Genomic DNA, 11,770 nt, shown 5'->3' on the forward strand with positions numbered 1-11,770 from the left:
ATTCAGAGGATCTGTTTGTGTATAAGAAAATCATATAAATTTTTTTTTTTACTGTCCCAAATAAATAAGTGTCTTAGCTATGAGTCTTTGTTTGTTTTTTTTTTTTTTTTAAGATCGAATCTTTCTTGCTACTAATGATCTCTTGCTTTCAATTCGCAGGCTTACAACATCAACTTGTTTTCAGCTGATTCTGGCCGAAGGTTATTAGACACATTAACCACTGTGAACCTGACTCCTGGTGAGGGTCCATTAGTAAAGGTAGGGGAGATATTTGTTATTATGGAGAATGTTTTAAAACTAGGACCTCTCACACATCTGGAATATAGGGCTTCAGTTTTATAGTTCTCTCTGTTATGGTCGCTTTAATGATTTTACAGTCTTTAAATTTATTTACTTCAGGCATATGTACATGCATTTCTGAAGAAGGATGACTCAGTAGGGTATAGAGTGCTTCTACAGACAGAAGATGACTCACTGATCTTTGTACAACAGCCAGGTAACTTTTTGTGTAATGCCCTATATGAAAAATAATATGAAGTTCTGTTTTTTAAACTGCAGTGGATATTTGCTTCATTGATGTTTTTATCAGAATGAGATGCCATTTTATTAGAGGTAAGACACACCTGCAATTGCATATGTTTTCAAAAAACTGTACTCTCCAGCCAAATAGTATCAATCAGTCAGTCATTGGCCAACCCGCTATATCCTAACACAGGACACGGGGGGTCTGCTGGAGCCAATCCCAGCCAACACAGGGCACAAGGCAGGAACAAATCCCGGGCAGAGCGCCAGCCTACCGCAGGGCACACACACATACACCCCCTACACCAAGCACACACTAGGGACAATTTAGGACCGCCAATGCACCTAACCTGCATGTGTTTGGACTGTGGGAGGAAGCCGGAGCACCCAGAGGAAACCCACGTGGACATGGGGAGAACATGCAAACTCCACGCAGGGAGGACCCGGGAAGCGAATAGTATATTTTATTGAATCGCCAAATGTGAAAAAATAAAAATGCTAAAACATTTTTTAGGTACAAACTTTAATAGACTTGGTTCTGCAAATTTTAATTAACAGTTACTATTTTATGAACTTAGGTGAAAATAAAATAATGATTAGGACATTTTCTTGCTTTAATATTTTCTTTCTTTTCTTTGAAAATGTATAATTTCAGAAGTAGCCTTAGGTCGTCTTGGGTTAGCAGCACATTAGAGATTTCCTCGCAAGTTTTAAAAAATAAAGTCTGGGGACTGTGAATTTATTCCTAAATCTTAGTGCTACATTTTCATAATTGAGCCCGAGTGGAAACATATTACATGTTGTTGGTTAGACATGCAAATATGAATTTCACTGTACTTGGTTCATGTGGCTATTGCTGCAAGTGCTTTATGTTTACAATAGAGGGATTATTTGGATTGATGTCTTGCTGAGATTTCTAAGATGTTTAATATCATGTTTAACTAGGCATGGTACTTGTTGGAGACGGGTAATAAAATAATGAGAAAATATTTGCTATCTCTTGCCATACAAGTACGCTCAGCCTCTTCACTGGCACTTCCACTCTTGAGCACATTCCCGTAAAGCCTGCCTCTTAGACTTTGTCATTATTTGTAAGGCACCTTTCTTGCCTCCTGTCTGGTTTTATATTTGGCCATCTTTCAAGGTGACTCTCTCTCTGAGTGGTTCATAAGCCTTTACTCCTCCACGTGCATCTCACACTGTCCTTTCCTCTTTCAACATGTCACCAAAGTCAAACTGACCAATCTCACTAAAGCCTTAGAGATTGCTCTGAGAAACTGTAAACACAGGCTTTAGCGTTCCATTATGTTATAGATAATAACCATTCTTCCTTACTCCTGCCCCCTTTTTTTTTTTTTTTTGAGTGCCACTGTCTATACTTTATTTAAAAATATAACAAATCTACCATTATACCTAATATTTGTATCAAGTGTTCTTTTCTTCCAGGCTTTTGTCATGGATGTGGCCAAAAACTTTGTTTTTGTTCTATCCACAGTGGATTTTGTTTCATCGTTCCACAGCCCTTTGTTTCAAATAGTTTTTGGCTTGTTGTTTTCCATACTTTTGACATTAATTTTTTGATGGGATCATGGAAGACATTTCTTAATGGTTACTTCCATGCAAATCATTTTGTGTATGCCATGCTGTACTGTGGACCATTACCCTAGTGTCTGCTAAACTTCCTTTATGGGCATTTTGCAGTGATTCTGCTTAGTATGTCTAATTGGTTTAAAAGTAGTTTTAATCTGAATTTCTTTCTAGATTTTTCAGATTTGCCCTTCTTTTCATCAGCGTGCCCCATCTTCTTTTTCCTAAAGTTCTCTCTCCCAGTGGATATTCTTTGCAGGAAGTATTTATATATCATTTTTTAACCTTACCTTTCTTTTTGAAAAGAAAAAGAAACTGAACTCCTCAGTCACCTGCTTAAGAGCCGTTAAGAGCAGATACAACATCCAGTCACATTAAAAAGGAATTTATACTCTGGAATCATTCTCACATAATTTAATCTAAAGCCAACTAAATAGATTATTTTTTGAGGCTTAAAAAAAACAACTAATAATGAATGATGCAGATTAGTGACCAAGCTGTCACATTTACTACTATGTGTTTGTAGTATGTAAATATATCCTAATTATGTAAAATTATTTATTAAAAATGAGCAGCAATATGTTGTGTTAAAGTTTGTATTTTCTTGAGGGTATAGTAACATTTTAATAAGTGAAACTTGTGATTTAACTGGGTTCATAAACATTTTGTATGCAACTGTAAACACTAGACAACTGTGTATCATTTAAGTTCATATCATGTGTTTATAGTATTTATTTTGAACAGGCTTGGACTTTTTTTTGTGAGTGTACATGAAAGCTGTCTGGTTTTACGAGGGAGTACAATGAGTGGATCCATTTTAATGAAAAACTTATCAATGGTTATTTCTAGGAAAAATACTATGGACACGTGAAGAGGCACTGGCAGATGTTGTTTCTATGGAGATGGTTGACCTTCCTCTTACTGGAACGCAGGCTGAGCTAGAGGGAGAGTTTGGCAAAAAAGCAGGTAGAATATGTTTTTGTTCTGTTGTGTTGTATATGCAGAGAAAGACAGAGAGTTTCCAAATTTAGGAACCTGTTTTATATCTACTGTGTGCATTTATGATCCTATATATTTAAAATTTTTGTCATATACTGAAGCTAATTTATTTTTCTGTTTTAACTTATTGTCTTTAATGCTGCACATGGGCTTAGCCATTCAAGGTAAATAAGATTTTATTTTACTTCATTTTCAATAGTAAAATAGACATGTCCAAAATATTTGATGGTACCCTTTATGAGAGACTCTATATTGCAAAAAGTCTATGAACACCTATACCCATCACACCAGTATGAGCTTGTTGGACATCCCATTCCAAAACCATAGACATTAATATGGAGTTGACACTTCCTCCCCACAAGCTATAACAGCCTCCATTCTTTTGGGAAGGCTTTTTACAAGGTTTTAGAGTGTGTCACAATCAGCATACCAATTCATCCCAAAGGTGTCCAGTAGGGTTGACTTTAGGGCTTTGTGCAGGCCACTTTGGTACCTCCATACCAAATTCTTCAACTGAATCTTTATAAATCTGGCTTTGTGTACAGAGGCAGAATTAAGCTGGAACAGAAAAAGGCCTTCCCCAAACTATTGCAAAGTTGGAAGTGCACAGTTGTCTTAAATGTCTTTGTATGCTGTTGTGTTAACAGTACTCTTCAGTGGAACCAAGGGGCCAAGCCCAAACTCTGAAAAACGGCCTCTAACCATTATTCCTCCTCCACCTAAACTCTACTGTTGGCCCAGTTCAGTCTAGAAGATAGCATTCTCCTATCATCCTCAAATCCAGATTCATCCATCAGGGACATAATAGAGAATGATTCATCACTCCATGGAACATGTTTCCACTACTCCACAGTCTAAGGACAGTGTACTTTACACTACTCCATCTTGCAAATAGCATTGCACATAGATTTTGAGCTTGTGTGCAGATGCTTGTGTGCTTGAGTAAGGAAACCGATTTCATAAACACAGTTTGGAACTCAGTATGAGTGATGCAAAAGAGGACAGGTGAATTTTACACGCTATGTGCTTCAGCACTCAGTGGCCCCACTCCACGAGATTGCTTCCTTTGCTATTTCATGGTTGAGCTATTTTTGCTTCTAGATGCTTCCACTTCACAATAACAACACATTTGACCAGGGCACATCTAACAGAACAGAAATTTTACATATTAACTTTAAAGTTATTGAGCCCTTCAGTATAATCCATTCTACTGCAAGTGTTTGTCAAAGGAGATTGCACGACTATGTGCTTGATTTTAGGCATCTGTTAACAATGGGTGCAGCTGAAACACTTGAACTCGGTAATTTGGAGGGGTGTCCACATACTTTTGACGATATTGTAAATTTTCTTTCAGTGCTGTTTCAGTTTGGGTACTTATTTTACGACAAATGATAGCGTTCAGTCTGAGTCAAGTGGGTGTGCTCAGTGGTTTCCCTAAAATTTCACCTTTTATTGGCTAACTAAATAGATTACAAATGCAATCTTTTGAGGCAGCTAAGGCCCCTTCATCAGGCAAGGTGTAATCTATTTAGTTAGCCAATAAAAGGTGTCATTTCACCCTACTTTCTCCTGTATCAATCTATGGCTAACACAGTACAACACTCTACTACTAAAATGTAAGTGATTTGATTAAATTTGATTCTTTACTTGAGTGAGTTATACATTCATCTGAAGAAAAATGTATAGTTTGTGAGTGTGATTAAATACAGTGTTTATCAAATGTCTACATGAGTTACTGATATTTCTGGTTTTCTGTTTGCAAAAGCTTAAATCTAGAAAAAAATATTATATTCACCTTTAACAATTTTAATCCAAATGTTGCCAACATCAAGAAGCAGAAGGCAGAATGATAGAAATGTCTACTACCATGTATTTTGTATAGACAAACACACACTTGATAGATGTTTTGCATATGATTGATGTCTCATATTCTGCATTGTCAGATGATACATTTGAGCTGTCAGAAGTACGTAACAATGAATGTGAATGACTATGATATCACTATATAAATTCCTGCAATTATTGTGTGAAAACCTATCAAGAGAATCAACACAAAAAACAGCCCTGGATGGTCTTGTGGTGGATGGAGTTCAAAAAAACACAAGGGCACTGAATATGGTTTTATGTGTCACTCGCTCGCTTCTAATTGTTTCACTGCCTTCTTAATTATATAATGCATGTTTTCTTCAGCGCTTTTTGTAGCTCTTCCTGGTTTTCTACGTAATGCGTGATTACGTGAGTGGCGTGATGATGTCACACGGAACTCCGTCCCCACGGCTTTCGAGCTCAACTCCATTACAGTAAATGGAGAAAAATAGCTTCTAGTTATGACCATTATGCGTAGAATTTCGAAATGAAACCTGCCCAACTTTTGTAAGGAAGCTGTAAGGAATGAGCCTGCCAAATCTCAGCCTTCTACCTACACGGGAAGTTGGAGAATTTAGTGATGAGTCAGTGAGTCAGTCAGTCAGTCAGGGCTTTGCCTTTTATTAGTATAGATTTAAGCAACATATTTAATTGTTTTTAAACTGACCTTCCAGGTAGATGTAAATGATTTTCAGTGTTGATTTGTAGTGCTTCCATATTGAAGGTGGCAGATTTGTAAACCCAAGATTTTTTTTTGTTTGTTTGTTTTTTTTTTTTTATAAATTGATTTTATTGTAATCCTTCCATACAAAATAGATCAATATTTACCAAAAATAGGATTGAAAACAAATCATCCCCCACCCCTGAGAAAGAGCATGGCCAACGGAGTACAACTTGATTTATTTTAATAGGCGGATAAAGATAAATGGAGAAGAAAAAGAAATGGGAAGATTATCTGCTTCCTCAGTGCTTTAAGAGCTTATTCTAAAATATTATTGATTAGATCCTGCCAGGTTTTGAAAAAGTTCCGCATAGATCCTCTAAGTGAGAATTAGATTTTTTCTGATTTCAAATAACATAAAACATCAGTTACCCACAGACTTAACAGAGGATAGTTAGCATTCTTCCAGTTTAGCAAAATAAGTCTGCGTGTCAATAATGTAGTGAAGGCAATCACAGTTTGTTTGTCCTTCTCCACTTTAAACCCATCTGGAAGAACACCAAACACAGCTGTTAATGGGTTAGGAAGGATTGGGACACCAGGCTGTCTGAAAGGCACTTACAAAATTTTGTCCAGAATGATGTTAATTTGCTGCAGGCCCAAAACATATGACCGAGTGAGGCTGGGACTTGATTGCAGCGTTCGCAGGATGAATCTTGCCCTGGAAACATTTTGGACAATTTTAAGCGAGACAGTTGTGCTCGATATATAATTTTGAGTTGAATAATTATATGCTTTGCGCATATGGAGCTTGAGTGAATTCTCTGCATTGCTACCTTCCACTCCTTTTCTGATATGTTGAGTGGGAGATCTTTTCCCACTGTCCTCTTGGATCTTTGAAAGGGACGGACTGTAAAATAATTTTATATATTGCAGAAATCCTGTCTGATTCCTCAAAACAGAGCAATATTCTGAGGAGGGTGCGAGATGAGGAAAATTGGGCAGGTTCTGTTTAACAAAGTTTCTAATTTGAAGATAGTGAAAGATATGTGTTGCTGGAAAGTTAAATTTGGAATGTAATTGTTCATAGGATGCATAGATGTTGTCTATATAAAGAACTCTAAGCGATTTAATCCCAAATGTTTTCCAGATATTAAAAACTGCATAGGTTTGCGAGGGTTGAAAAAGGTGGTTCTCATGCAGAGGTGCCACAGATAAGAGTCTCCATCTTAAAATGCTTTCTACTGTACATTGGTTCCATATTCTGAGTGAGTGAAGCACAATTGGGTTATTAGTAGGGAATCCATTCCCGGATGGGTGTATCCATTCCCAGAAATTCGGGAATCCTGCATGTCATTCCCGGGCTCCCGTGAATGACACAGTGCACGGGCATCTCACATGTAAATGGTTTTAGAACGACCAACACTTATTTTTAATAAAACTACTGCAATATGTTGACACCAATAAAAGACTAACCTTAACTACAAGCAGTTCATGCCATCATATAAGTACATGTATCTAGTTAGTTGCGTAATAAGAGCGTAGAAAGCACAATGTGTCGAGCGTGCGGTCGTCAAAGCGAGAGCATACCTTCATGCAGAGTACGCCAGCCACTGAGAAAGCATACTCTGCCTCCACTGAAGTAGGTGGCACAGTCATCAGATACTTGTTCTGAACAACGTCCCGCGCTTGCCGTTGCTCTGAAACACCACCATTTCAGCTTTTACTCATGCATCCAGTTTCTTGTCATCATTCTGTGATGGCAAGTTTCTTGGCACAGCTAATGCGGATGCAACAGACGCATTGCAATTTCAAGTTGCTGTTATCTGATGAAGACAACAGCCTGTACTGTCAACAGTACGTGCCACAGATGTCAACGAACTCTGCCCCATCCTGGCATTTGTGAGCTGCAGAGTGCAGACACCTCCCAGTCCACTGTGCTCAGTCTTAGTGGGAGCCGGGAGACTGACTGCTGCTGGTCTGTTGTTGACTGAATTAATGAGCAACACACTACACTTTGGGCCAAAAAAACCGTGCCACTTAATTATTTTCCACTATAACGCCGTTATTTCTTGATCGATTTTTACACTTTTACACGCTATATATATGCGAGTTTGGCCGTTCTCGTTCACCCGGGAATTCCAGCAGTTTAATTCCCAGGAATGCAGGAATGAAAAACGTACCGGGAGCCCGGGATTAGATTCCCTAGTTATTAGTATATCGGCGATAACTTGCATTTATTGGGGCACAAAGCAGGGAATATAAAGAAGTACTGCAGGATTTTATTTCTATTGCATCTATTTGTGTCCATTTTGTAGCAGAGGTGGCTGGCTGTGTGTGCAAGAGATAGAACAATCATTGAATAATCATCCAAAATTAAAATGCATATGAAGCAGGAATGAGGGACGCAGGGGTATTGGACCTCACAAACGGAAGAGAAACTTGTCTGTCTGTTTCATGTTTTACATAGCATGAAAGAATGGGGGAAAAAAAAAAGGAAAAAAATAAAGGTCAAAGATTGTCCTCCCCATACCTGTTAACCCCCCATACAGCACCTGCTCCATCGGGCTATTTGCTGTCAGAAAAATGGGCAGGTATAATTGTATTGCAAAGTCATCACACAGTCGTTAAATTTGACTTGCCTAGCCATTTATTTTCAGTCATGTAAATTGACATGGCTTGGCAACGAGATCAGCAATTTCAGTCTGGAAGTCTGACATGCCCCATGTCTAGAAGATGTATAATGTGACATCAGCTTAATGAATTCCATCAAAAGGCACACTAACTCACCTAATGCCAGTTAACATTCGAGAGTCAACCAACCTTTGGGAACAAAAATAAAACCTAAACTACACATTGATTGTTGATTAAAAAGTTTTTTTCTTTTTTTGCTTTTTCCCCATCAGTTACTTCGAGAAATGCAGTATAAATATATGGTATGCAGACACTTGTAGAACTTAAAACAGAAAAGAGGAAAAATTACACATCCCTCTTTCTTTGCGCATTTTGTTTTTTTTTGGCCTTTCTTAGTCACACATTCTAGTCCTGTTGTGAACACCAGATGACATGATGTACAAACATACACTACACTGTTTACTATTATGCCGGCCACTTGTTTTTGTTGTTCAGATATTCCCGCACTTGTGGGTGACATTATTATCATTTTACATTTATAGAAATATTTCGGTGATATTTCTTCTTTTGCTGCTCCCTGACTTTTTGCAGATGGCTTACTAGGAATGGTATTCAAGAGGCTTTCCTCCCAGTTGATTTTGCTCCAGGCATGGATTTCACACCTTTGGAAGATGTTCTATGATGCCCGCAAGCCACGTAGTCAGGTGAAAAATGAAGTTACTATTGAAACCCTGGCAAGGGATGAGTTCAACCTTCAGAAGATGATGGTCATGGTAACTGCATCTGGCAAGGTCAGCCTCAAAATATTAACCTTTACTTTCCATGCAATCAAAAGGAACAGCAGTGGTCTTTAATGGTACACTTCATTTAAATTGTTACTTTCAGTTGAAACAGTCATTTAGAGTTCAGGTAATGTAGCTCAAAGTGGGGAAAAGTCAATACAAAATCCAGTATAAACATAACCATAACATTATATTTATTTCTGTGATAAACTAGCTTCAACTGTCTCCTGAATGTAAAGAAATACAGGTCTGGTAAAACATTGTTGGTATTAGACTGTTCCTGTTGTTATCTGTTTTATATACTGCCATATTTCTACTATTTTATTTTTACCTTCTTATCCATGTTGGTATCCTAAGGGCCAGAAACTTTTCTGCCAATATTGGGCACAAGGTAGGATCCAACCCTAGATGAGAAGTGTGGAATTCCTATAAATTCAGGATTTTTTTCAGATTCTTTAAAAGAGATTGAGACACCCACTTAGATTAATTTTATTTTTGATTAGAACATTCTGGGCATTACAGTGTCTTAGTGCACCTTTCAGCCAAATTCAAATCACTTTTTTAAAAGAGTTCACTCAAAAGAGAAGGTCCTCGAATAGTTAAACCTGTTTTTATGTACATTAAACATCAACATTTGTACATCAGAGTTAAATTATATTTGTGTCTTTCCTGGCTGAAGCTATTTTATTCCTTTACAGCTTCAAAAGGGGCCAGTCCGTACAAAATTTAAAAATCACCTTTTTATTTCTAAATTTTAATTACATTTCAGAAAAGCAGTGTAGAATGTTATATTTTTAACTAGTTAGATAAAAAGGTTCTTATTTAAAATGCATTTTCCACTTATTACAGTAGTCCTATTCAGACTCCCCATTCCCCCTAAAAAATTAAGTTTAGAAAAAGTAAAAAGAAAGGAGAAGAATAATAGTAACTAGAAACATTACAGCTACTGAATGAGATCAACAATTAGTTTAAAGAGTTCTGGTTGAGATTGATATTGACAAAAGAAAATTTTATAAATTTTAGTTTCTCTTTTTTGCTAAATGCACATAGTAAAAAAGTACTCATTCTCATTCCAATTGTAGTATAGTCTCTGAAATTTAATTCTTCTTGCTTAGCTGAATGACATTTTAAACATTTTTTCTTACACAAGAGTAAAACTTGCATGTTTCACTGTGGCTTTTACAACACTCTCAAAGGTTTTAGCCATTTATAACAATACCCTTAAATTCACTTGTATCTTTGCATACCAAGTAAGCCCTTTAATTTACCAACCTAGTTATGCTTACCTTGTCAACTGTCCAGATAAATTTTAAGTTAACCTACATTTGCACATGCTTGTTACTACCAATTTTATACAGGAATCTCTTTAAGCAGTACATAAGATTTTTGGATATATGCTGATCAGCCACAACATTAAATCTACCTGCCTAATATTGTGTAGCTGTCCCTTGTGCTACCAAAATAGCTTTGATTTCTGAAGGCATTGACTCCTCAAGACCTTTAACGGTATCCTGTGGTATCTGGTACTAAGATGTTAACATCAGATCCTTTAAGTCCTGTAAGTTGTTTGATGGGGTCTCCTTAGATCAGATTTATTTATTTAGCATGTTCCATAGATGCTCAATCAGATTGAAATCTGAGAAATGCGGAGGCCAAGTGAACACATTAAACTCTGTTATGTTCTTCAAACTGTTCCAGAATAATTTTTGCAGTGTGGCAGGTTTATTATCCTGCTCAAAGAAGCCAGTGCCATCAGGGAATACTGTGGCCATGGACTGAAATATGTTGTCTGCAGCAATGTTTAGGTAGGTGGTATATGTCAAACATGAATGCCAGGATCCAGGTTTCCCATCAGAACATTGCCTAGAGCATCACACTGCCTCTGCTGGCTTAATTTCTTTCCAGAGTGCATCCTGTTGTCATGTCTTCCTCAGGTAAACAATGCAAATGTCCCCAGCCCTCCACAGGATCGAAAAAAGAAAACATGATTATCAGATGAAGCCACCTTCTTCCAATGCTCTGTGGTCCAGTTCTGACACTAACTTGCCCATTGTAGGTGCTTTTGGTGGCAGACATGGATCATCACTGTGACCTGTTTACACTACGCAACTGTACTGTGTATTTTGACACCTTCTTGTCATTGCCAGCTTAAGTTTTTCAGCAGTTTGGCTACAGTAGCTGTTCTGTGGGATTGTACCAAACCAGCTAACCTTCACTTCTCATGTGCATCACTGAACCTTGGGGGCCACATAACCCTGCTGCCAGTCACAGGCTGCCTTTCATTGGACCACTTTTGTTAGCTACTAATCACTGCATACTGGTAACACTCCATAGGACCTGCTATTTTGGAGATGCTCTGACCCAGTTGTCTAGCCTTTAAAATTTTTGTTAAAGCAACTCAGAATCTTATGTTTGACCATTTTCCATGCTTCAAACACATTACCTTCAAGAACTGACTGCTCGCTTGCTGCCTAATATAACCCACCCCTTGATAGGTGTCATTGTAATGAAATAGTCAATGTTATTCACTTCACTTGTCAGTGGTTTTATTGCTGTGGCTGATCGATGTATACTGTTTTTATTAGAGAACAAAAATATTTCATAATAGGAATAGACATTTAAATAACTGCAGTAGCTTTTATTAAAATACCCAATGCCTTTAAAAGAAAAAGTATAAGTATACATTGTTGCTACATCATTTTGAAAGGAAAGACAATTA

At 37.4% G+C, this 11,770-nt stretch overlaps 1 protein-coding gene across 2 annotated transcripts in view; it reads left to right on the forward strand.

The window, feature by feature from the left end:
* emc1 (ER membrane protein complex subunit 1) overlaps positions 1 to 11,770 on the forward strand; it is a 37,522-nt gene that overhangs the window by 17,670 nt on the left and 8,082 nt on the right. The window contains exons 10-14 of one of the 2 annotated variants that reach the window (XM_039756134.1): positions 160 to 258; positions 400 to 496; positions 2,959 to 3,075; positions 3,264 to 3,272; positions 8,861 to 9,060. In XM_039756134.1, coding sequence (XP_039612068.1) covers positions 160 to 258; positions 400 to 496; positions 2,959 to 3,075; positions 3,264 to 3,272; positions 8,861 to 9,060 — 522 coding nt within the window. The remainder of the gene's footprint in view (positions 1 to 159; positions 259 to 399; positions 497 to 2,958; positions 3,076 to 3,263; positions 3,273 to 8,860; positions 9,061 to 11,770) is intronic. The other variant, XM_039756135.1, reaches the window with a different exon arrangement.

This window comes from Polypterus senegalus, chromosome 6 (assembly GCF_016835505.1).
Source record: "Polypterus senegalus isolate Bchr_013 chromosome 6, ASM1683550v1, whole genome shotgun sequence".
NCBI lineage: Eukaryota > Metazoa > Chordata > Cladistia > Polypteriformes > Polypteridae > Polypterus > Polypterus senegalus.